Source organism: Pogoniulus pusillus, chromosome Z (assembly GCF_015220805.1).
Source record: "Pogoniulus pusillus isolate bPogPus1 chromosome Z, bPogPus1.pri, whole genome shotgun sequence".
Classification (NCBI taxonomy): domain Eukaryota; kingdom Metazoa; phylum Chordata; class Aves; order Piciformes; family Lybiidae; genus Pogoniulus; species Pogoniulus pusillus.
The window spans coordinates 56,017,260-56,044,261 of record NC_087309.1 but is presented as its reverse complement, the minus strand read 5'-3'; the positions used below and the strand labels follow the sequence as shown (position 1 = coordinate 56,044,261).

At 41.9% G+C, this 27,002-nt stretch overlaps 1 protein-coding gene across 1 annotated transcript; it reads left to right on the top strand.

Annotated features, from left to right (window-relative positions):
* Nucleotides 1-4,575: 4,575 nt before the first annotated feature.
* Nucleotides 4,576-26,034, top strand: ERMP1 (endoplasmic reticulum metallopeptidase 1). Its single transcript, XM_064140407.1, has 15 exons — nt 4,576-4,875; nt 5,831-6,132; nt 9,280-9,407; nt 9,758-9,863; nt 10,655-10,801; nt 11,636-11,728; nt 12,955-13,167; nt 14,333-14,553; nt 16,127-16,301; nt 16,894-17,084; nt 17,660-17,812; nt 18,327-18,529; nt 19,205-19,320; nt 22,843-23,006; nt 24,111-26,034. Exons 1-15 carry the CDS (start codon nt 4,589-4,591, stop codon nt 24,273-24,275), a joined length of 2,664 nt encoding a protein of 887 aa, XP_063996477.1. The 5' UTR covers nt 4,576-4,588; the 3' UTR covers nt 24,276-26,034.
* The last annotated feature ends 968 nt before the right edge of the window (nt 26,035-27,002 follow it).

Sequence of the window (27,002 nt, the reverse complement as noted above, 5' to 3'; positions counted from 1 at the left end):
AAGAAAAAGCCTTGTCCTGAAATCACAGCAAGGGGTGCTGACCACCTCTTCCCCCAGCTCTACAGTAAAGTCCTGGCCTCTCCTTAATAACACAGGCAAAGATGAGCTTGTATGGAAAAGGGGGGGAAGTATCCACAGGGAAGAGGGTGACACAGAGCCTGAAATAGCTGTGAAGAGACAGTGTGTCTATCTGTCAAAAGATTGTTTGTTTTGGTTTTCAACAAGCAATAATAATTTCATTTTCTTTATGTAATTATCAGTTGTGATTACAGGTCCCGCTAAAAATAACAGGTTAAGAAAGAGAGGGAGCACAGAAAATTAAGAAGGATAAGCACTGCTTAAGCTTATCAAAATAATATAATTAAGTACAGTGCTGATGCAAACAACAGCCCTATCTGTGCCTCTTTCGGGTTTTCTTGACGTTGAGTTTTGAAATGAGTGACTAAGTATTTAATTACAGGATGATAGCGTAAATGCTCCATTCTTGGGTATGTCTGGAGGATTGATGAGGCATCTTCTGTCCTTGTATTCTGGGAGAGAGATGGTTCTGTTTGATTAAATGAGCCCCAAGTGGACTTCTGATTGGTATCTAGGACAGAGTTGTGCAAGTACTCAGCTGAGATTTGAGGGATATAAGCTCCCTGTGGATATATGAGGGATGAGACTCCCTGTGCCATTTTCTAAAACTAAACTACTGTATGCAATGCCCTATGTGGCTAGATGCTGTATTGTGGAGTTATGTGATAAAGTGAGGCAATAAAGACCAAGAAGAAATGCAAACTTCCTTGACAGCATAAAGTGTGCCTGCATAGAAGAGTTATCAATTTGAATATCCACTTGTATCTGAATACATGCTGCACAAGGGTGGATTCTTGCACTGAGCCCTTTGCAAAATTCTCCCTGAATTTGTGTTTAGAACACTAGGATATCTACAGATAATGAATGCCTGTTGATTCAGAGCAATACTTACTGCTTACCAAGTTTTCAAGGCAAACAATTTTAAGTCTGCAGTACATAGACCCAGAAGCAGGCCATAGTTAAAAAGAGACAGGGACTGAACTGTGGGTACTAACAATGACAAAAACACTCTGAGCACAGGACAGAAAACTGATTCAATATGAGCGTCCATTTACAACACTGTTGCTATGGGAGTGAGGTGACTGATAGATAAGATCAAAGAAAGGATAGAGTGCTTCATTGCAGCAGCAGGACTCAGATGCAAAGTGGCCCAACACTGGCTTCAATGCAGAGAAGTGAGACTTTTTGCAAAGCCAGAGATGTCTCTAGGAAAGGCTGAAAAAACAGGAGCTGGAAACTCAAGTTGTAAAATCTGGTTTATCTTCCTCATAAGTGCTCCTTTCAGTTTCCTGAAAGTGTCACTGCCTATGGTAGGACAATTGGAAGTGGATGGTCTTTAAGGTCCCTTCCAACCCAGACCATTCTATGGAACTAGTATCACAAGTAAGTCACATCTGAATGAGAGACATGCCTATTATTTAATGCATGTTTCATTGTTCTCTTACCCCAAATAGTCGACGGAGACCTTAACTTAGAAAACATTCATATTTGTATTCATTTGTTAAGAAATAATGTTGTCCTGCTATCACTTAACTTAGTTTTGCAACTAAGTTAGAAAAGGTTGGCCAATACTCCTTGTGATTGGATTTTCATTTTTTTTCTGCTTAAAACATAGTTTACAGGTATATCCTGCTCAATGAATGTGGGATTTTCCCGTTGTGAGCTGAAGCAGCATGCATTGCAAGATACCTAATTAAGTATTGGCCTTCTTGACATAAACTCAAAATGAATATATGCTGAATCATTTGCTTGGAAATTAGAACAAATTATGTTAAATCAGCCATTACAGACTAACAGAGCAATAAAAGGAATGACGTTCCAGTCATGTCAAAACGTGTATGCACTGTACTTCCAGCTTAATTCACATTGCTGTCCCAAGTGCTGTGCTAAGAATGGATGATAAAAGGGCTGTCAGTATTCCAAAGATAAGAAGTCTTTCTGATCTGAGGCACATATTTACTTCTGAATTTTGACTGGCAGAGTATTAAAAATTGTTTTGACTAGTCAAGTATGACTGACACCAAAAATCAGTATAGTCAGGCCTTTTCCTTAACTTAGGGGTTTTGAAGTGTTGCTCCAAGAATAAAAGGAAAGAGACCATTAAAAAGAGGATGAAAACTCTTGCACAGTTCTAACCCTCAAGTAAGCACAGAGCTAACACAAATGATGTGAAGCTCCTGTTCTCTCAAACTGCCTTACCCCCCTATCAATAATGTAGGGCCCGTTCTGTCACAGTCAAATTAACATGCCGCAGAATGTGTTGTGGGAGAGGAACTTCGCCTGCATAAAGCTGCTTGTTTAGCCTGGAGAAGAGGAGGCTCAGGGGTGATCTTATTGCTGTCTACAACTACCTGAGGGGTGGTTGTGGCCAGGAGGAGGTTGCTCTCTTCTCTCAGGTGGCCAGTGCCAGAACGAGAGGACACAGCCTCAGCCTGCACCAGGGGAGATTTAGGCTGGAGGTGAGGAGAAAGTTCTTCACTGAGAGAGTCATTGGACACTGGAATGGGCTGCCTGGGGAGGTGGTGGAGTCGCCGTCCCTGGGGCTGCTCAAGGCAAGGTTGGACGTGGCACTTGGTGCCATGGTCTAGCCTTGAGCTCTGTGGTAAAGGGTTGGACTTGATGATCTGTGAGGTCTCTTCCAACCCTGATGATACTGTGATACTGTGATTATCAGGAGGGGTGGTCCTCAGCACTTCAGCACTGATAGTATACACGAAATCAAAATAAAAGTCTGTATGTGACTTCTTTCTGCAACTTTAAGAATTACTTAGGAACTTCAAAAGAGAAATGCAGATCTGCATTGAATATCTGGCTGCATCTTTCTTTAAAACCATGTTATAAAATGTTTATTACTAATACTACCTTATCACCACACAGGTTATTAACCCAACATTTTCAAAGAGCATCTTCAGTTCTATTACATGTTCAGGTATTTGGCTGTTTGTGTTGCAAGCATTTCACCACACTATTTATGCATCTGTATTTTTAAGAAAATATTTACATTGGAATTTTTCATAGTAGAACTGCCTCTAATGTAAAAATCTCTGGTTTAGAACTTAATATCAGGGTATGTTGTGCATTTGTAAAGAGGGAGGTAACACAGGTTAAGTGAAGCAAAAATAGGAAGAAAAATTGAACGTAACCAAATAAGGCAAGCATCTCAGCCTGTAACTATGTTATTGAGCCTTAAATGTAGCTGCATAATATGGAATTATAATTCATACATTGTAAGCAGTAATCTTGTCGGTGCAGACAGTGCAGTCAAGCAAATAATTACAGTCTAAGGCACGTGGAGAGCAGGCCGAAGCCTCTGCTCTGGAGAGAACCAAGCGCAGCACGGCAGGGATGGTGGTTCCTGACACAGATTAGGCCCCACGATCCTCGCTGGTGCTCTTCCTGGCACGACTTCATTGGAAGGAGCTACTCACTAGCACCTCCAAGAGTTACTGCACTTCACCAGGGCTAGGCTCCAGTGAGGCCAATGCTAGCTGGGAAATGCCGAAAATGTAACACAGCCAGGGAAAAGAGACTGCAGCGTCGCTAGTCCGTGAAGCTTCACCACCTGTTCCCGGTGTGACCTTCGTGGCACCCTTCACTGCTCCCCTGCTGACACCAGTATTACTTCTGTACACATTCACTGTAGCGTAACAACAACGAAAGCAAAAATGCCGTGACCCGTGCGCTGTTGTGACTGAGGCGAGGCTGCCCACACATAACGGTGCGATTCTCGGCCACATGCTGGCTCAAGCCATTGCTCTCCCAGGCGCTGTGTCGGGACAACGGGCGCCACCACTAGCAGGCCAGCAGCCGCCACTTACAACTGCCGCCGGGGTCTCGTATCTGGACGCAGGCCTGGCTCGGCAGAGCCACAAACGCCCACCAGGCGCAGACCCCGGAGCCCCGCCGCCGGGCGCAGACCCGCTGCGGAGTCTCGCCGCCGGGCGCAGACCGGATCCGGAGCCCCGCCGCCGGGCGCAGACCCGCCCCGGAGCCCCGCCGCCGGGCGCAGACCGGATCCGGAGCCTCGCCGCCCGGCGCAAACCCGCCCCGGAGCCCCGCCGCCCGGCGCAGACCGGATCCTGAGCTCCGCCGCCGGGCGCAGACCCACCCCGGAGCCCCGCCGCCGGGCGCAGACCCGCTGCGGAGTCTCGCCGCCGGGCGCAGACCGGATCCGGAGCCTCGCCGCCGGGCGCAGACCCGCCCCGGAGCCTCGCCGCCCGGCGCAGACCGGATCCGGAGCCTCGCCGCCGGGCGCAGACCCGCCCCGGAGCCTCGCCGCCCGGCGCAGACCGGATCTGGAGCCTCGCCGCCGGGCGCAGACCCGCCCCGGAGCCCCGCCGCCGCGCGGGGCGGGCGCCCGCGCCATTCGGCCGCTCCCACGTGACTCGCCGTAGCCCCGCCCCCGTCCTGTGGCCTCGCCGCGCCTAACAGTGCCGGGGGCCGAGACGCTTTTTGACCTTCCTCCGTTACCGTAGTGCTGTGCCGGTGGCTGGCTCTGAGCGCGCGGGCCATGGAGCGGAGCGCGGCGACAGCGGTGTGGCGGCTCCGCGCTGCCGGCGGCCACCGGGACCGCGACCGCCGCCACCTGTCGCCACGGGAGGACGGCAACTGCGACGTGGGCGAGAAAAAGCAGGGCGGGCCGCGGCGGCAGCTTCTGCCGCTGCCCGAGGAGTGGGGGGCGCCGCTGCTGTTGCTGTACCTGCTGGGGCTGCGGGCGCTGGTGCACGTCTCACACCGGCAGCTGCTGAGGCAGCCGTCCGTAGCCGGGCCCTACGACTTTAGCGCCCTTCGCGCCAGGTACAGCAGGCAGGGCAGGGCGGATCGGGGCCGGCTCTGCCCGTTCTGCCCGGAGGCGCGCCCGCCAGTCGTTGCGGGTGTGCCGAGGAGCCATGAGACCTTCCCGTCTCACTCCAGTCTCGGGGCGTAATCCACTCAAGGTTGCCCCGAGGGCGACAGCAGCTGCACTTGCTGTTTGCTTTACGCCTGGGTCTCCGGCGGGAGGCCGGCTCTAGCAGCCCAGTTGTTCCTCCCAGCGGACGCTCGGACTGGGCCGACTCGTCAGCGCCCAGCTGGTGGTGCGGCGAGTGTGCGGTGGGGAGTCTTGCTGGCCCACTGAGCCAGCGAAGGACTTCTGCCATCAGCTGCGCTTTTAGGGTCCTCGCGAAGTGCTTACGTCTTTCGCAGCCTTACCTAACAGGAGCTCAGATTTCGCATGGACTCGTAGAAAATAAGTTAAAGCATCGTTAGGGTTTCAGCCATCGTATTGGCTGCCTCGTAAATATGCTGTTTTGAGCTGATCAAACGATGTACCCTCCATACATACCTCCTTGTGGTATTATAAACTACTTAATGTCTGGAAAAGTTTCTTTCCAGACTTTTAGTTGGTGTAAATCTGGTCAAGAGTTTGCTTATTCTGATGTTCAGAAAGGAGCATGTATGCATATATGGAACCTTGCTAAAGATAAAATCATTTGCTTCTCTGTACCCCCTTTTGTTTCTTTTTGAATTGACATGTTCAAACCAAAAACCTAGTGGTTTAATTTAACTTTGTAACAGGTAGGACGAGGAGATCTTAAGTAAAATTCAATGCTATCTGTCCATTGTCATAATGGTCTTTGAAAGTTTTACTAAAATTACTGCTGAATTGGCTTTAATCTTTTACGCTTGCTGTGAATCTTTAATGTTGTTGTAGATAACTTGCATACTAAATGTTGAACATGTTCATGCTGAATTTGTAATTTGTCTCTTGCAGGGGATATCTTGACAACATAACAGCAATTTGGCCCAGAACAGTTGGAAGTCCAGAAAATGAAGTTCTTGCAGTTAACTACCTCTTAGAGCAAATTGAGGCAATAGAAAGAGAAACCTCACATGCTCACAAGATATCTGTAGATATACAGAGGCCCACAGGCTCCTTCAGCATTGACTTTTTAGGAGGCTTTACTAGTTACTATGCAAACATAACCAATGTTGTAGTGAAGCTGGAACCTCGAAATGGAGCTCAGCATGCAGTATTATCCAACTGTCACTTTGATTCCGTACCAAATACCCCGGGTAGGTCCACATCTTAATTCTGATTTTCTCTGTATTATGTGAGCCACAGAGCTTGGCTTGCTGTCTTCTCCCATCAGGTAGCCTTAAAAGCCGTGTGCCAGAATGATACATGTGTCGACTAGTCTGCCTGATTTCAATGAGATTCAGTATTTAGAGAGACTAGATGATCCTGTCAGGAGTCAAGATCTTGCTTTCAATTTCTGCAATGCAGAAAATTACAAATACTACGTTTAGGTTTCTAGAAAGATTGCTTAGAGCTGCTATTTTTTGTAATTTGCTGGTTACGTGTATAGTTCATGTGCTACTTCCACCAGCCATTCAGGTCTTTGCATTCTTGTAATGTAAGCTTGGCTTTCCTTTCTCATTATGCTTCATACCAGAAACTGTTCCTACCCACCCTTTGCTGGTGTTGCATTTTGTCTCAAATTTTTCATGTAATATCCTTAAACTATGACAGATTTCATTTTCTTTATACATTTAGAACATCCCTTAGAAAACTTGGGGTCAAAGATTAAGGTGGTCTTGCCTTCATAGTGCATACATTTCTCTTGCTGCTACTTTCACTGCTGTGTACTCTTTGTTCTTGTTCCACTGCACTTTTATAATTTTAATCATGTTAAATAATTGCAGCAAGAATATAATCTGTTTTGTCAATAGGTGGTTTTAGCATATTTAACAGTGCCAGGAAGGGAGTGGACTGAAAATCATGTGAATATGTCTGTTGTAACAGACGCAGGTCTGTGCCTGTTACTGCAGTTGAAAAGTACCTATAGATTTCAAGTCTCCAACAGCACAGCTTTTGCTGAAGTCTGTTTATTCACACCTTACACAGTACCCATTTTTTTTTGGGAGGGGAGCAGCTGAACCTTCTGTTTTTCAGCACATGCAATCAGTCTTTCATTATCAAGAAATCAATTGAGTGTTAAATAAAGAAACAAAGTGCTTGCCATACTCTTTTTTTTTTTAATGTCAACAAATAGCATATAGAAGTTCTCTTTCTCATCAATAGTATCTAGACAAGATTATTTTCCAGTTTAATTTTGATAACTGTATGATGGATATATGTACTCTGTGATTTAGGAATTGCAGAGATGCCAGTTACTGTGTTTATATTTTAAACGTGGCTGCCTAATCTTACAAGGAACACTTTACAAGTATAATACAGTGATTTTTGGGAAGTTTTTAAATTGGTGCCATGTGTGTCCACTTTCATGGTTTGTAACATAGGGTTGTATTACTCTGAAGTCTTTATAGTCACTCAAACGAATAGATGTTTTACCAGCCTTGCACATAAATGGCAAAAAATAGTAGATTTTTGGAGAAGCTAGAAATGAGTCTGCGTGCTTGCCTGTGATCACAAAGCAGTCTAGCTCTCTGTGCCAGGAGTGAAGAACTGCTCTGTCTTCCGTTGTCTTAGTGTGAAACTTGCTCATAACTTAAGCAAGAATCTTTTGGTTTATATTCTCCTGTATTTCTGCAAGTTACATGCTTGCAGATAATTTTTTTTTAATTTTTAAAAATGGATTGAACAGAATCAGCATTCATGAATAAGTTCTAACGGTGTTGATTTTCAGTTTATCTGGCATATTTGATTAATTTCTAATTAACTTTAGAGCAGAAGCATTCATGAAATTACTGTTGCAGGTGTAGCTGATGACGTGGTTTTCTCAAGTTACTGATGCATTCCATAAATCTGTTTTAACCCCCTATCAGTTTTGCTCTGTGTGAAGTACCTGAGGATGGTGCTGAATCTGTAAGCTTGTGCTGTAGTCTGTGGCTGTGCCTGTTTTAATCAGATGTGAATCTGTATGTATGTTGAAATTGGTAATTGACTTTCTTTTAAGCTTCCCAGCAAGGCAGATAAATGATGAATCTTGATGAAAACTGTAATTGCTTCTGTGCTGTGGTTTTTCAACACAACATGAATTGGATAAAAGAACTCTAGTGTGGCTAAGAGTAGACTACTCTTTAAAGCAGGAAACTATGTAACCAGGGCTTTAAATGCTATTTTGAGTGGCTTTTTGGAAAGGTTTTGGCCGAACAACACATTAGTTTCCAAGAAACAGATGAAGAGCAGTATATCAGAAAGAGTTTGGCTTTATTTGTTTATTCTGAAATACTTCCATACAATAATTAGGGCTACAATTTAGGCTGAGGTTTGTGTTTATATCAGGAATATGCAGATATATCTGAATTTTGCCATGTTAGGAGCTTTGGAAGTGCTGTTTTTTTAATGTGTATGAGTAACAGTTAACAACTAATGATGTCTGCCCTAAATAGCGTTCCAGGGCCTAACCATGCTCGTTGTCATCTCAGCGCACATTGACATCGTGTATGCAAACCTGGTCTAGAGGAATTAAGTTAAATTTCTCTGTTTCTTCCCAAATCTCACTGATTAGAATGGGGTAGAGAGATGCTACTTTGCAACAAAGTGAGGGAAACGGTGTGCCAGGAGACCTTGGGTAAAAGATGTATGTTTAATCAAGATTTTTAAAGTGGCAGTGCATAGAAGCATGTGTGAGCAGGTGAGGGTGAGTGTAGAGTAGTGTTGTATGAGGAACTCAAAGAGAGCAGACTACTGAGCTCAGCGAGAAAGGGGTTTTATGCAAAGAAAGAAAGGTGTGGAAAGCATCTGATCATAGCAGAGTATTTTAAAGATGTGGGGGTTTGTGTTTTATTTGTTTTATTTTGCAATTTTATGTTATCTGAGGTTCTGTCCACTTGCTTGAGCGAACTCTTATCAGTGTAGAATGCTTTAGGGTGACTTGAATGGAAATAAATTGAAATTTATGTATGCTGTAAGTAAAAATTATGTCCTTGTCTATTAATGCTGTTCTTAAAATAGCTAATGATTACTTTGCTTGCCTGGAAACCCAGTTAGTTTACTGTTCTTTAACAGCAGTACTTCACTTTGTACTTTGCTTTTTATTTCACTTGCTCAGCTTCTGAATATTATTTCTGCTGTTGCTTTTAACTGGCATAAACAAAGAGTGCAAAGCAGTAGCAGAAGATACACCAAAGCTTGGTATAACTGTACCTCAGTTAGATTGAATGACTGAGACAGCATAAAACTTTTTTATCCTTTGCTTATTTCTTGCAATGTTGTGTGTTTGTTGTAAATGATATTATTCTGATGATTATTTTAAGGTGCTAGTGATGATGCTGTTAGCTGCGCAGTGATGCTTGAAATACTTAATACACTTTCCAAATCGCCAGAGCCCTTGCAGCATGCTGTCATATTCTTATTTAATGGTGCAGAAGAAAATATATTACAGGTGAGAATATACCAGAATATATAAAATGTACATCAAAGCTCTGTGTTAAGATTCTGGCAGAGGAAGAAGTAACTGCAGATATGGATTGTATTCAGTCTGTTGAAATATTAGTTAAATGCTAGTCTTAATATTTTGAGGAAAACATATTTGATTTTGAAGGGAAAAATAGGTTAAGAATATTGTCCATATTAATTAGAAGCCTGGGATTTTCTGCATTTGTGTTGTTTGTGTTAAGTGATCTGTCTGCCATGTCCAGTCTTGAATTATGATAATATGTGGTGGAAAAGAACATTTAGACTGGTCTGGAGGATATTTATTTGACCTATGTTTGTTGTTGTTTTCCCATCAAGGCTAGTCATGGCTTCATTACACAACATGAGTGGGCAAAGTCAATTAGAGCTTTTATTAACCTGGAGGCAGCAGGTGTAGGAGGAAAAGAACTTGTTTTCCAAACAGGTATGAGCTTGCATTGTGTCCATTTTCTACTCTAGGATAATCTGATAATAAACAATGTAGACTTGAAGGAGTATCGAAAGTGACTTGTAAGCAAAAGACAGGAGAAACTCGATGCCTCTTTCCCAACCCTGTACAGCAAGTTGCTCTCTCCATTTTAGTTTTGTGTAGGCTGAAACACTGTTACAGAGGTTGCCTTCTAGATGGGAAGCCTGCGGCAGAACTGCCGAAGTTTCCCTTTTACATCCATACAATAAGGAGAAATACAGATTTGGATATCTCTGTATGTCTTGCATACTCATACTTTCCCATGCTTTTTAGACTTTCACAGCAGTTCTTAGGAAACCTTTGCAGGGAGATACTGGCATCTCAGGAAACAGGCTGTAGTTGAACTTCTGCTCACTTCTAGCTAGACTGCAGGCTTCCTTCTACTGCTGGAACTGCCTAATTGTTTGGTTGCAGTAGGTGCTTTAGTGGAGAGACTTTGCTCTAAAAAAAAACCAGTTTTGATACATAGTGATGAATTGGAAACTGCTGAAGTTATGACTTATTAGTGCTGTTTTTTTGGGAGAGTCCTTATCCACTCTGCCACTGAATACTCAAGACATTGTTTTTTTTTTCTATGAACGTTAACTACTTCTCTCAAGTGTGCGTTGTGCCAGCACAAATGCACTAAGTATATATCCTCTGCGACAACAGTATTAAAATTAGGGAATTCTTTTGCTTTGTATATTGGTGGCTGTGAAGGTGGTCAAAAGGTGTTTTTTACGAACTTTCTGCACATATTTTGTTAGGACCTGAGAATCCTTGGTTGGTGCAAGCATATGTAGTTGCAGCCAAACATCCCTTTGCCTCTGTGGTGGCGCAAGAAATATTCCAGAGTGGCATCATCCCAGCAGATACAGACTTTCGGATCTACAGGGATTTTGGCAATGTTCCAGGTGTGTTATCAGAAGATATGGAGTTAAGTCGTCCACAAGGTTTTCAAATTTGTTCTGTCTTCCAGTTTGGCAGCAAATGTTACTGTTTTTTTACCAGAGCAAGAGCTTTTGGATTTGGGTTATCCTGTAGGTTGTTAAGAGTGGATTTTTTTGGAGACTGCTACATTCCAGAACAAAACTATGAGGTATAAAGGTTTTCTGAAAAATCAGAAAGCCCCTCCAGGAATTAATAGTACATTCACTGGTAGGATAGAGGTTTGTTTATGTATTAAACCTCTGCAAAATTGTGAGGGTTGTTACTGGACAGCAGCAGTTTACTCCTGCAGCCGAGGGAGGGGTAGGAGTGTGATACACTGAACTCATTTTGCAGAAACCCTTTTTATATTTGGTAAATATTTTTTGTTTATTTAAACAAATGATTTGGACTCTAGCAGTTTTCAGACTGGCTATTTGGAAAGCTGTTTACAAATCAGAAGTAAAAACAAGGTACCTGTTACTTTGAGAAGAAGTTTCTGTAGTTCCAAAATACAACCTTTTATTACTTCTTGGCATGGGTCTCTGTGGATGATTTACTAGTGAAAGTTTGGAAAGCATCTTAAGCATCTTTTCTGAAGCTTACATGATTAAGAACTCTCATGTTCTTTAATTTTTAAGAGTGTCCTTTTTTAAATGCACATGCAATCCCAGTTAGCAGGCTGTTTATCTTCAGGGATGTGAGTTGGCTACAAAGTACATCAGAAAATGCGTTGTACGAAAAATACCTGAGGCAATCATGTGTTTATTTTGAGACGTTAGATTTACACAATCTTAAACATACTTTTTCTCTCTCTGTAGGAATAGATTTGGCTTTTATTGAAAATGGTTACATTTATCATACAAAATATGACACATCAGACAGAATTTTAACAGATTCCATCCAGAGAGCAGGTAAGTATTTTAAGAATTGGGTAATTTTTTCTCGAGTAGTGCTTTTTGCTTTGCTGTAAGGACTACCATTGCAAGAAAGTAATAGTTTTACTATTTTGAACATGCTAAACACGTTCTAAAGAACATAGAATGAACTGTGTGCGTGTCTTTAAAGTACAAATGAAATATATTTGGTCAACTTGGGAAGATAAACTTTATCAACATCTAGTGATGTTGGTTTGAAATGAACTGTGGAGTCTAATTAATGTTGTAACCTAGCCATTTGTACGTGACTGTTCAGCATTCTGTGTGCCTTTTCAGTAAATTCCCTTCGTTATGAGAAGCTTATGGTGGGGTTGATGGAGTAAAGACTGATTTACCAAGAGAGGTCTTTCTCATAGAATGGATCTCGTCAGGCATGTGCTGCAGTATGCAGGCTGTGTGAACGGGTTTTGTTTTCTACTACCAGGATGTGCTGAAAGCAGGCTATTTGACAGACTGTAGTAGAGGAAATGCTAGTGAAACCTTTGGTTTCCCAGGAAAAGCTATCATAATCCTAAATGCCTCCAGGATTTTGACTGTTTTTAATTTCATACAAAAACCAGTGTGGATGACCAGTGCATATAAGAGTTCTGAATGCTTTCTTGCTCCAACACAGCTGCAGGACAGGAATTAACACTTCTGAATTCCTGTTGGGAAGGTGGTTTTACTGGTCATGGTAGGTTATGCAGAACATCTGGGGGTTTTATCACATTTTGAAGAAAAACCAACAAACCTTTCAACCAATAAACGTGTATAGATCAAGTGAAAGCAAAGGGAAGTTGAGAACAATTGTTCTCACTTGATTAGATCTATTTTGCCTTTGCTATGGGAAGAGAAAAGGTGGTTGGGACTTGAAGACTACAAAGGAGTATAGCCTTGTCTCCTACTTTACAGTCACCTAGGGCAAGAAAGACAGATTATTTGTAGTCAGTGAAACATGGAGGAGTTACTAGTGGCAGACTCCTCTGTGGGCTGGCCTTCAAGTCAAATGCTTTAATATCAGACTTATAGAAGTGCTCATACTTACTTCATTAACGGCTGTATAGGTAAACTCACGAAAATAACCGATGTGGACCATAAAACACCAGTTGCATATTCACATTTTTGAGGATATTTCAAAACAGTCTTATTTTAAAGAATGCTTGTATTTAAAAGAATGATGTGTACTGTTTCATCAACCTCTTGTGTATCTGCTTTATTAATAGGTGATAATATTCTAGCGGTCCTAAAATACCTAGCAACATCAGATCAACTGGCTAAGTCTTTTGAGTATCGACATGGAAATGTTGTGTTCTTTGATGTATTTGGTTTATTTGTCCTGGCTTATCCTGCTCGTGTGGGCACTATCATGAACTACATTACTGCAGCAATTGCTTTTCTTTATTTAAGCAAGAAAGTATTACAGACCAAAACCAGAGGTAAGTGTAGCTCTTCAAAAATCCATGTAATCAATCGCATTACAGTTTAATAACAAGATGAAGAAGTGTTCAGGTGATTACAACACCTTTTTTTAAATAAACTTTGAAGATAAATTTGAGGTGTGTAGCTTACCACAGGAGTTTTTGTGTGTTAAATCCTAGCTGTGAATAACTATGATAAAAAAGACTACATAATGCCTAGAGATACAGTATTTGTGATTCGTTATTGTGTCCCTTATCCTTTAGTGAAGCTTAAAATGTTAAAATTTTGCTTAGTATCTATATAAGCTGTTTGATCTGTTAGCACAGGTAGGATCCTATTTTTCAGCACCTACCCCATAGGCAGAAGCAAATAAGAAAACAACAAATGGGGGAAAAGATAACAAAGCTTAATAAAGAGTGTAAAGCAAATTGTATCTTATAGCTTGACCTTTTCAGGTAGATGTAGATGCTTGTTTGGAAAAAAAAACCCACCTCAAACCCAAACCACACCATTATAAGGAGAAGCTGAAGGAGCTGGGGTTGTTTAGCCTGGAGAAGAGGAGGCTCAGGAGTGACCTCATTGCTGTCCACAACTACCTGAAGGGACTTTGTAGCCAGGTGGGGGGTGGCCTCTTCTAGGCAACCAACAATAGAACAAGGGGACACAGTCTCAAGTTGTGCTGGGGGAGGTATAGGCTGGATGTTAGGAGGAAGTTCTTGCCAGTGAGAGTAATTGGCATTGGAATGGGCTGCCCAGGGAGGTGGTGGAGTCACCGTCCCTGGAGGTGTTCAAGAAAAGCCTGGATGAGGCACTTAGTGCCATGGTCTAGTTGACTGGATAGGGCTGGGGGATAGGTTGGACTGGTTGATTCTGTGATTATCCCATGCCCCTCAAAATCCAGTAAACATCTTTGGAGTAAGAAAAAGTTACAAGGAAAACAACCCTTACTGTCGAGAATGTGGTAATCTGCAAAATAGGCTAATACTCTAGGAATAAATCTTGTATTAGGAAAGACTACACAAAGATTTGTAAAGAAATAGGCTAAGTGACTTAAATCTTCAGAGTGTACTTCTCATGCAGTTTAATTTTTGGTCATTAAAACAATGTGATTGTAATTACAATCTTGATGATAGTCGGTATCAGGGTGCATGACTGCTGAATAAATTTCTTTCTTCTTTATAGCTGTTGACAACTTGAAGAAATTCTTTACTGCATTTGGCTTAACTCTCCTAAGTTGGCTGTGCACACTAGTGGCAGTCCTTGCAGTGGCAGCGTTCATCTCTGTCATTGGGCGGTCTCTTTCTTGGTACACACATTTCTATGTTTCTGTGTTTCTGTATGGCACAGCAGCTTCAGCTAAGCTCATTCTTTTGCATACTCTAATCAAGAAATTCTTCTACAAGGTAAGCTTGACTTCATTGCTAATGTGAAAGTATAATGTTGTGTTTAATTCGTGGAAGACTTAATTTTTGAGTTGATGAAAAAGACAAAAAGATTTTCTGTATTGAGCAAAACTGCTTAAAATGTGGTAGAGAGACTGCTTCATCTAAGCATAGGTATTGCTCTATTCTATCATAGTTAAGAGCTTCATGACTTACACCTCTCTCCTTGCTAACCTCTTTTAAGAACAGCTTTAGAAAAAAAGGCAAAAGCTTAGTAGAATAGACCATAAGGTGCTGTTTCTTTTCATGTGAGAACCTTTCCTTCCTGCTATCACTTCAGTGGTTAAAGTAGAGCAACTGCTGGAGAACTTAGGTTTTTTGATAGTTTTCAATATCTGTGATGATGTCGTTGTGTAACAGATGGGCCATTAGTAAAACAGATGTGATGTTACTATTTCCTAGTCTTTCAAAAGAGCTGATAGGAAAGCATACTTTGGCTAACTGTTCAGCCATTGCATGCTCTGGGTCTGCTTTTTGCCTGATGGTTGTTTAATCAGCAGATAACCAACTCGGCATCCTGAATCTCTCTTTTTTTGTGTGTGCTGTACACAGCTTGCAGTGCACTGTGTGATTGGTGCTGCATCTGTGATTTTCGTTGTGCTTAGAGTTACATAGAGATTTTGGCAGCCAGCTTCTTACTCAGCTGTCACAGCCAATACCTGTGTGTCTTTTGTGACTGGCTTAAGTTAGTAGGGGTTTTGGTTTGAAATGGGTTTAGCAACTCATGTTTCTTCCTTTGCCACTCTTCCTCCTCCCTATCCCTTTTTTCCCCTCTTTTTCTCCTCCTCAGCATGAAAAGAACTGGCTGCTTTCTGATAGCTGTTTTTCACACAAGCGGTCCTTGAAGCAGGCAGGATTCTTGCACTACAGACAATGTGGCACTGCCCATATAGCTGTAAAAGAACACAAAACTAAACGATGTGGCTTATGGTTACACATCCTTCTTATCCCAAAACATACCTGGTATTATCTGACCCATGCATGTCTTTTCTTCAAAACAAATAATATATTTAGGAAAGCAGACTTGTGAAGTGACGGCTGTGGCATGACATATAAAGGCACCAGTGTAATGTTTGTGCACTAATTACAGTACTTGTATAAGAAGTATGTTAATAGCTGCTGTTCAAAACCAGGTTTAGAATCTTGGGACATATAATTTTCACACATAAATACTACATAACTTTTTAATATCATTCACAAACACCAATGATTTTTATACAAAGGCCTTATTTGTCTGTGTACCTGAACCATTGGACTTCTGTTTTCTTATCTTGTCATTATGCAGTCCTCTCTGCTCTCTGCACCATGTAATTAACCTCCCTTTCAAGCTATCAGAGCAGGTTTTAAAAATTAAAAGAAGTATACTGTCATGGATAATTCTAAATGGAAAGAGAAAAGGAGATGGTGATTGTCAAAACTGTTTTGTCAAGGAGGACAATTTTATATAAGACATAAGGATTTTTCTGTATATGCTCTTGAGATGTGATACATGGAATATGTCCAGTAATGAGTGCATTTGCTTTGTATTTTACAGAATATGAATAACCAGTACCTGGGAGAGATATTTTTTGATGCCTCATTGATGATTTGGTCGGTAGCATTGGCTGTCTTGACTCGGATGGGCATTTGTTCAGCGTTTATTTGTACATTATGGGTGGCATTTCCTTTACTGGCTAAGCTGATGATCCATAGAGAATTCAGCCAAAAAGGTGTGAGTTTTGAGGGGCTTGAGGCTGCATTTCGTAACTTATCCCTTTGTTATTGTATGTTGAGTGTTTTCTCCTAAACTCTTACTAAGCAAAAGAAACTCCGGAGTTTGAATACTCAGAGTAACCATGTAACGTTTTGGTGACAAGAAGGTGTTGCTGAACTAAGACAGTTTCAAGGAATGGAGAAGCTCTGGAAAAAAAATACACTGAAGAACAAGCATCCTGTGTGTCAGGCTGAAAAGAATAATACTACGTGGAATTATTAATAAGTATCTGTGCTTTGATGGACAGTAAAAAACTGTTAACAGCCATTATAAGCAGTGTTTTGTACATTTTAGTTGTTTGGATTTGGTTGTTGGGTTTTGTTTTGTTTTTTTTAATACAAGAAGAGATTTTTGGTGGGTTTGTAGGACTTATGTTGGTACTGGCTATGCTAAATCAGATCCCCTTTCCATATATATGTCAGGGATGAGGGCCAGTATTGTTTATTGGGCCATGCAGCAGTATGCAGATAAATTAATGACATTTTGTGTATATCTTGCTTTAAACTTTTACTTTTTTTGATCTTTTGATGTTTTTCTGTCCCCTATAGGTGCCACAGTAAAGTTTGTCATGATGTATATGCTGGGAATGTTTGTTCCCTATCTATATATGATGTATCTTAGTTGGACTGTATTTGAAATGTTTACGCCTATCATGGGTCGAAGTGGCTCAGAAATGCTACCAGATGTGGTGTTGGCAGGATTTATCGTGGTCTTCACTGTGATTCTGTCATCCTATTTTGTAAGTAGAATTTGTAAATGTTGTTTAAAGTAGAAACAGTGTTTTTCTAGATTAGTACTCAAAAGTTAACAATGGTTTCACAACATCATAAATGACACAGGAAAGTCTTAGGAAATGTGTCAAAGATTTAATGTTAGTCAAAGAAAAGTCACTAAAGCAGGAGTTGAAAAAAAATATATCTGCTCTGTGATGATGTGGTGAAGATTGGTGTAAAATAGACAATGCTGGAGATTGAGCAGGCATTTGTTTTATGTAAAATGCAATATGTGGCTGAACAATACATGTGCTACACTTAAAAAAAAATCAGGTTTTTTTTCTTGCTACCCTCACTACGAAGGTTATAGACTTTGTTTGTCAGGTGTTTTACAGAACAGGAAGCTTTTTAAAAGCTCCAGCAAATTCTTCTTGGTTTTAAATGTTGAGATTACAAAGAAGTGCCTTCTGTCAAGTGGTACTTGCAGTGGTATCTTTCTAATGTAATTTCACCTTCATAACTGGATTGGTTTAGAGTTACATGAATAGTGTCTTACTTAAGTCTTGCAGTTTTATAACTGGGCTGTCTTTTTATTCTCTAGATTAACTTCATTTACCTTGTCAAAAGTACAAAAACGACGCTAGTAACTTTAAGTGCTGTGTTTGTAGTCACTCTGGTTCTCGTTTGTAGTGGAATCTTCTTTCCTTACAGTTCTGATGCTGCTAATCCAAAGCCTATGCGAGTCTTTGTCCAGGTAAGCAAAACCTTGCAGTATTGCCTCTCTTGATTGCAAGACAGATTGTTTTATTTTTTCTTCCAGACTGAAAATGTCCCCTTCCCCCAAAAGAGTAACCTTTCCCCTTTCTTGCTTATTTTAAAAGCTCTTTATTCCTAGATTTGAAACAATTGTTAGTATTTCCTTTGTTCAATGTCTGTGTTCAGTTCAGCTGTGTCAGAAGAGCAGGGCTCTTTTCTGCAGGGTTTTAAGTGGGAAAGTTGAGGAAGCAGTAGTATTTTTTTTTTAAAAGTGAACATTGTGTGAGATAAGCAAATATTTCTGGGCACAGTCAACCTCTGGATGTAGGTGTTTGTGTTATAAATTTATTTGATCTAATTTTATAGATAGATACTCAGATATGTCTTCAGTGCGTACTGAAAAAGCAGTAGTCCTCAAGGACTGAGGTGGAGGATATTTCAGAATCACTTCTACATTTGTGAGCTGCACAGGCTTGACCATCTTTCTGTGTATCTTTTTTTTCTTCTTCTAGCACACGAGCAGAAGATTTCATGATCTAGATGGAAATCTGGTTAAAAGTGACTCTGGTATATGGATAAATGGTTTTGATTATAATGGAATATCTCATATAACTCCCCATGTACCTGAAGTCAATGACACCATTAGAACTCCGTGTGAGGAGCAGGCTCCTTTCTGTGGTCTTCCTTGGATTCTGCCAGTGCATTTCATGTTCCGGTTGGTGTGAACACTGCTTCACTTGGGTGCTTACTGCCAAAGCACATAGGTCGTTTATGCAATCTCACGTATATAAGGGATGAAAACCTAAGGCTGTTATTGGTCTAAAGGGACGTAAACATTCTACTTCAGAAGACAAACTCCTGTGCAGCTGCAGTGTCTTCTGCCATAATCTCTACAAGAGATGGCTGGGCCTGCTGCAGGGGTTGTAGAAGTTGATGTGTGGAAAATTGGTGTCAGTACCAGTGCAGAAGGAGGCCTTCTAAAAGGCAGTAGGAGTATGTGTATCTCTTCCGTTCTTTCCCCCTCCCCCCAGCTGACAGCAAAGGAAATCTAGAGTGTCTGGTCTGCACAGAAGAAAACTAGTGGCCCTGACTGTCATACCCCAAGAGTCATACAAGCAAAGGAAGAGCAGTTTGAAGATGCAGATACTCTTCCTTACTCTAGCTTCATCTGCCTTGATCTACAACACAGTAATGAATGAGCACACTGGTGACTGTTTTTCTGTTAATGTGCCCTAATTTGTTTGGCCACAAGCTGCAGACTTACCTGCCTTTTGCTGGAATCAGTATCTTCTCAGTATTTCATTTAGTGGCAGCACACTTCTTGTGTCTCATGTTTAGTACCTCTGAGTGTTGCACTGAGAATAAGTTAAAACCTTGTTTGCTATTACAGGAAAAACTGGTATCTTCCTGCTCCAGAAGTTATTCCAAGAAGACCTATTCACTTTAAAGTTCTGGCGAAGGATCTGATGTCCTCAAACTCCATGAGGTTAAGCTTTGAAGTAACTGGTGAGTGACTTAATCTTCTGGTTTGTAATTTGTATTTCTGCCCATAATACATCAGCTTTTGACTCCAGTATTGCAGGTTCTGGTGCTGTTACCAAGACAATGTAAGCTTTGTGAGATTAGAATGAGTGAATCCAGTTTCATGAAACACGAGAAGCTGTGGGTATTGTGTTGTAGTTGTTATTTGGAGGACTAATAACCTTGTCCATTTTCAGTAAGCCTTGATCTTTTTAGAGCAAGTCTTGAAGTTCATTTTATAGCTCTGTCTCCTACATTATCACCTCACCTACATCACTGCCTAGAAATAATTGAAGCTTCTTCTGTAGACCTGTTGTTTGTGAGCAGGTAATGCAGTGGCTGGATGCTGTCTTGGTCGTAGTGATCACAAAACTGACTTCACCAAGCTTTCAGCTCCTGGAGAAGTGAGGAAGCTGGTCATCAGAGTTGCTACCTTGGGCTCCCAGAGGGTTTGGCCTATTTAGGAGACCGGTTGAGAGAGTCCTTTGAGGTGTCATCCTGCAGGGCAAAGGAGTCCATAAGGAAAGCTGTCTATCCACATGTACCACTCGACCAGTTAGTGGGGAAAGAGGCTGGCCTGGTCAAACAAAGTTTTAGCTGGAGCTCATGATAAAAAAAGGCCTTGGGAAGACGAAAGAGGCCTTGTGGACCACAGGATGTTGGGAATATATGCAGGGAGAGAATTAGAAGGACTAAAGCCCAACTAGAACTTAATATGGCTGCTGTTGTAAAAGACAGATTGAAAATGTTTCTATAAACACATTATTGGAGAAAGGACTGAGGAGAATCTCCTTAGTCCTCTATTGCATGTGTGGGGAAACAAAGTAATTAAGGATGAGGAAAAGGTTCAGGTACTGAATGCCTTCTTTGCCTTAGCCTTTTATAGTAAGACCAGTTGTTCTGTGGGTAGCCAGCCCCCTGGGCTGTGTGACAGGGACAGGGAGCAGAATGAAGCTGCAGTAATCCATGGGAAATGGTCTACTACACAACTATGGGGCTGGGTGGGATCCAGCCAAAAGAACTGGGTGAGCTGGTGAAAGTGCTCACCAGGCCACTTTTCATCCTTTACCAGCAGTCTTGCCTAGCTGGGCAGGTCCCAGTTGACTGGAAGTTAGCAAATGTGACAGCCAACTACACAAAGGGCTGGAAGGAGGAACTACAGGCCTGTCAGTCTGACATCAGTGCCTGGAAGAGTTATGGAGCAGATTGCCTTGAATGCCATCATACAGCATGTACAGGACAAACAGTCAGCATAGGTTCATGAAAGGCATGTCCTAGTTGACTAATGTGGTCTTCTTCTGTGGCAGGGTGATGTGAATGAGGAAAGGTGTGTGCATGTTGTCTGCCTGGACTTCAGCAAAGCCTTTAGCAGTTTCCCACAGCATCCTCTTGGAGAAACTGGCTGCTTGTGACCTGGATAGATGTATACATTCAGTAAAAAAAGACTGGTTTGTGAGGCCCAAAGAGACTTAGTGAATGGACTAAAATCCAACTGGTGGCCAGTCACAAGTGGTGTTCCCCAAGGCTCAGGTTTGAGTACTGGTATCAGTGATCTGGATGAAGGGGTTGAGTGCCCTCCTGGTGAATTTGCAGGTAACACCAAGATGAGCAGGACTGTTGATCTTAAGAAAGTTGCTACAGTGGGACCTGGGCAGGCTAGATTGATGGGCCATGGCCAGTTGTTTGAGGTTCAACAAGACCAAGTGCCAGGTCCTGCACTTGGGTCACAGCAACCTCAAGTAATGTTACAGGCTTGGGAGAGAGTGTCTGGGAAGCTGCCTAGCAGAGAAGGATGTGAAAAGTACTGGTCAGTCAACAGAATGTGAGCTGGCAGTGTGCCCGGGTGGCCAAGAAGGCCTACAGTGCATAAGGTGCATCTTATGTCAGCAGGAGTAGGGAAGTGATTGTCCCCCTGTATTCAGCACTGTTGAGGCTGCACCTTAAATGCTGTATTCAGTTTTGGGCCCCTCTCTACAACACAAATGTTAGGGTGCTGGGGTGTGTACAAAGGGCAGCATAGCTGGTGGAAGGTCTAGAGCACAAGTCTTGTGAGGAGCATCTGAAGGAAGTGGGATTGTTTAGCCTGGGGAAAAGGTGGCTGAGGGGAGACCTTACTGCTTTCTACAACTACCTGAAACAAGGTTGTGAAGGGGTTGGGTGTTGGTCTCTCCTCCCACGTAACAAGCAGTAGGACAAGAGGAAATGGCCTCAAATTGTGCCAGGGGAGATGTATATTGGATATTAGGGAAAACTTGAAGGGCTATTAAGCATTGAACAGGTCACCCAGGGAAGTGGGGGAGTCACCATGCCTGAAGATACATAGAAGACTTGTGCCGGGTTGAGGGTAATTGGAATGTTTTAATGAGAGAAATTAGATCCTTGGCTGTGAGAAGAAAATAATACTGATGCCTCTATCACTCATTTGTTCTGCTAAGAGACATAAGAGGTCAGAATATAAGAAAAAGCACTCGCTTCTCACTGCACACTTCTTCTCTGTCGATCTTGTCTGCCTGCGTCTTGCTTTAACTCCTCTGCATGGAACCTGTGTAACCTGATCTAACCATTTCCTCTAACCTCCTTGTCAGCTTTCAACATCCCACCCAAGATCTCTGCAGATTTATCACATCAGCTATATAGGGATTTATCTGGTTATTTCTGAGGTTGGGAGTGAGGTGGGTGAAAGAGGGGTGGTTGGTTGGGAGCCCTCTTGGGCAGTCTGGCTGTTTGGGAGGGATTTTGAATTTCTGTATTACTTTTAACTTGTGTATAATTGTAAATATCTGTGTATATATGCTTGTATATTTCTGCATGTTGTAAATACAGCTTCATTCCTAAACTTCCAGCTGGCTGTGTTAGTCTGGTTAATCTAGTGGCTGGGGAAACTCCCAAACCACGACACCTGTAGATGTGGTACTTAGGCATGTGGTTTAGTAATGGACTTGTCAGTGTTAGGTTGATGGTTGGACAGGATGATACTGAGACTTTTGTCCAACCTAAACCATTTTGCAGTTCTATGAAGACAGTTTGTCCTGGGTTCAGCTACGATAGGATTTATTTTCACAGGAAGCAGTAAGGCATCACAGCCAAGATAATCAGCCAAGCCAGTCAGTGAGATATTCCATACCCTGCTCTTACGTTGTGGTCAGTACATAAGAGGGGAGTTGGCTGGGACAAACAAAGGGCAGGTATGGGCAGCTGGAGGTGGCAGGTTCCAGGTGGTGAGTGGTTGCATTGTGCATCACTGGTTTTATGTATTACTTTATTAATACTATTGCTGTTTTTTTTTTCTTTTTTTATATTGTTCTATTAAACTCTACTTATCTCAGCCCACAGGGTTTTAACATTTTTCCCACCCTGCTAGGTGTGTGAGGGGTGCAAGCAAGTGGCAGCATGGCAGCAGCTGAGAAGACACAGATAATAATACAGAGATAACATGTTAGTCTGTAGGAAAACAGGTTGTTCTACCTCCACCCACTGATACACGTGGAAACATCCTTATCTCTGCAGGTCCGAGTCACATGTCTCTGTATGTGCGGCCACGTGAAGGGTCAGTTCTGTCCACCTGGTCTCTTGGGGATGGCACTCCGGTTGCTAGCGTAGGAGGAGACTACTTTGTGTTTTACTCTCATGGGCTGCAGGCTACACCATGGCGCTTCTGGGTAGAGCTGAGGGTGAGTATGCTGCTGCTGGAAACCCAGTTATCCCTTAGCCTGCCCTGGTGCCATCACTTGTGCATTGCTGCGTGGAAAATGCCATAACAACTTTGTTAAGCATTGCTTTATTTGACAGATCCTAATTCTAGGTTCCCTTCTTTAATTTGTCTGTCACTGCTCTGTATCGGCTCACAGGTGTTTTTGATGCTTGCTCTAGTAAGTTGCCAAAAAGCCAGAGGGAGAGTCTTCTCCTTGTCTCCACAGTCTGAGATCAGAAGTTTGAATTTCTCTGATCTGTACCTCGTGGTTCTTGAAGTTTCATCTTTATTATTCTTATTTCAGAGTTCTTATTGCAAGTAGTTTCTCACCAGGGACTCCCTGTAACAGCAAAAAAACCCAAGCAAACAGAATGCATAAAAAGGAAATTTACTAATCTTTTTAAAGGGATTTGTAGAAGCTTTCTTTTCTATCTTTTATGTTATTTTCAGTTGGAAGCAAGGCTTCAAGCATTACTGTTCCTATGGGATTTATCCACTTACTCCCTGCTCCTTAACTTGCCAGTGAAGGACTTTTTGCAGAGATGTGTATTTTTATTGCTGATTTAAGTCTCTTAATCTTTGAGTAAATATTACAGGAACCTTTGAAAGTTCAGAAAGTCCCAGGCACTCTATATGCTTAATCAAGTAATCCTTCGAGAGTACTTGCTGGAGGCAGATGGAAATCTGCAGTGTGACAAGCTTTGCAAGATGGATAGTAGCAAAGCTAGGCAGAGGAGACTTCATTCTAAAGAGTCAGAGCAGTAGAATCAGAGTAAATGCTGTGTTGGAGGCCACGTTTTGATTTGTCACCAAAACCAGTGCAGATAGAAATGTTGAAGTCAGAGGATGTGTGACATCAGAGGCATGGTGATCTCAGTACCTACTTGCAGGTTCAATTCATACTGAACTCATCTGTAATCAATCAGACTGACGAGTCTGAAGGTAGGAAGTGTTTTAAGACAGAGGACAAAGACCTTCAGGGTGAAGGTTGTTGCATAGATAGTAAGGAGATCTATTGGGTTAACCTTGTGTTTAAAAGCAGTGAACAATTGTAAGGACTGTGGTGCCCTTTTCTCATTTTCAGGTCCCAGAGAAGCATCCCAATGGAGTAGTCTCCCTTGCCGTAGCAGCACATTACTTTTTTGGGGAAGATCATAAGTCGCCTCAACTCAGTGCCTTAGTGGAGAGGTTTCCTAACTGGACGTTTTCTTCTGGTTGGTCCTCCACTTACGACCTTTTTGTCTTTTAGTATTGACAGAAACGCAGCTTTGAGAGGGTCGTCTCTCTGATGCAGCGTGCTTGTTGTGGCAAGACTTTCTAACAAGATGCCAGAGACTTCATAGAATTTTGAAGTCCTTTTTTACAAACATTGTTTCTTTGGCAGTTTTGACTGTTGCTGTCTTGGGGATATAGTGATACTTCATGTCAACGTGAATACAGCTTGTGGTTCTCCCACTGAAATAGTAGCTTGAGTAATGGATTTCTTGTAATGAGAACTGTATTTGAGGAGGTAACATTAGCGTAATATTGATGGCAAGCGTCCTGAACTTACTTTGATGTTACACAAAGTGTAACTGTACTTCACATACATCTGAGGGACTACTGCCTACCAGGCCTAACCGTCCTATGGAAGATGCTTGTTTACATGGTGGGGGGGCAGAGGTGGCAAAACTGTAAGCATTACTTTTATCACTGGATGAAGTCACTGAAAGCTATATGGGAAATACACAACGCAGGGAAAAAAAGTATATTATAATGCAATGTGGTAATTATTTATCTGGGTTATCTTTTCCAAATAATATGTTTAATTTGAAAACTTAGTACCTAACCTTTTGCCTGTCTATTCGCTGTTGGAACTTGAGAAAGTTTGATTTATGGTGTGATTTTGTTCCCACTGGGATCTTTCAGTATCAGAATCTAAGTGTGTGACTTGCTCTCTTGTATGTAAGAGTGTGGAAGTCTCTACTCCTTTAAGTGGATGTTTTATAGTTAATTGACTCTAAATTTCAGGTTATCTTCTAATTTATTAGAATTGGCTCATTTTTGGTATCTCCTCTGGAGAGACTTTTGGTAACATGACAGTATTGCACTTCGCTGATAGATTTAACTGTTTCTTGAAGTACAATTTGCTTTCCATAAGGAAAACTACTAGTAACAGTCATCTTTAAAGAAGATGTCTAATATCTCTGGATTACTGTTACTTTGTTTCCACAGAATGGATTTTATAAATGACTGTGAGTGATTTAGAATGTCTTCCAGTTTTGAACAAGAAGAAGCCACCTCCTTTGGTTTCTTCTTAATACTTCCATTTTTTTCTTCAGTGCAGTGTAGCAGTTAGTATTGTTTTTTTTCTTTAAGTCAAAGAACTCTCTGTACCTGAAGAAACTTCATACTTTTTCCCATGCTACATAGAAACCATTCTATGACATCAATGCAAGTTGTACAGATTGATATTACGTTCATCTCATGAATATTGCCAAATCACTTGGAAAGCAGATTTTGTGCACTCATCATCATTTCATGTAAAAACATGCTAGTACTGGGAAGCTTCCAGGGCGTGTGAAAGAAGATTTTTGTTGCGCTACAGCTTCTGTGGACAACAGCTCCCTGATCAAGTATTTTTTCCTTCACATTGTCCTGTAGTTGTGTGAGATATTGGAAAGAACCAGTTTCATTTATTGCGAGGTACATTCACAAAGATTATCAACTGACTCATGAACTAGGGGTAAAAGATGAAATTACTGTTTAGCATAATGAAGTGGCCATTAGTATCTGAAGACCAGGTGAAGCTTTCTACATTAGTATGTATGTAAATCATCACTCACTTGATTGCATCTGATTTTAAACTACAATCGCTATATTATGCTTTTCTTTTTTCTAAGTGCTATTAATTATTGGGAAAATGGTGACTTAGTTCATAACTCTTGTGTTTTGAATCTCAGCAAATGTTTTTGTACTGTACTCTAGCTGAGGCACAGCTAGTTAAATAAAGCTGCACTGATATTTACTGTCTTCTTCAGTTTTGATTTTTATTTTGTGGTTTGACTTTGATTTGTACTGGGAGCCAAAAAGAAAAGAATGGCTGTTAGCAATTCATGGAACTCCAGTGAAGCAGTAACTTTGGCTAATTTGGAATTTAACAGTTACTAAAAGTGTAATTGTGAAGGATGTGATGGCCTGTATCAGGAACAGTGTGGTCAGTAGGACAAGGGAGGTTATTCTTCCCCTGTACTCAACACTGGTCAGGCCACACCTTGAGTACTGTGTCCAGTTTTGGGCCCCTCAGTTCAAGAGAGATGTTGAGGTGCTGGAAGGTGTACAGAGAAGGGCAACAAGGCTGGTGAGAGGCCTGGAACACAAACCCTATGAGGAGAGGCTGAGGGAGCTGGGAGTGTTTAGCCTGGAGAAGAGGAGGCTCAGGGGTGACCTCATTGCTGTCTACAACTACCTGAAGGGACATTGTAGCCAGGTGGGGGGTGGCCTCTTCTCCCAGGCAACCAGCAACTCAACAAGGGGACACAGCGTCAAGTAGTACCGGGGTAGGTCTAGGCTGGATGTTAGGAGGAAGTTCTTGCCAGAGAGAGTGATTGGCATTGGAATGGGCTGCCCAGGGAGATGGTGGAGGCACCATCCCTGGAGGTGTTCAAGAGAAGCCTGGATGAGGCACTTAGTGCCATGGTCTAGTTGACTGGCTAGGGCTGGGTGCTAGGTTGGACTGGATGATCTTGGAGATCTCTTCCAACCTGGTTGATTCTATGTCTAGGGTTGAGTTTGTTTGTTTTTTTTTTTTATTTCTGTCTTTGTAAACAAAAATTAAAATCTAAACCATATAAAAATCATTATTAGAGGCATATTTGATCTGTTTTTATTCATTGCACTAATGTTTTATTTAAACCTGGGGTAGAAATATTGCTAAGTGATGCTGGAGTTAGACAGCTGAGGTCAGAGCTCTGTGGAGGATACATATGGCCAAAGA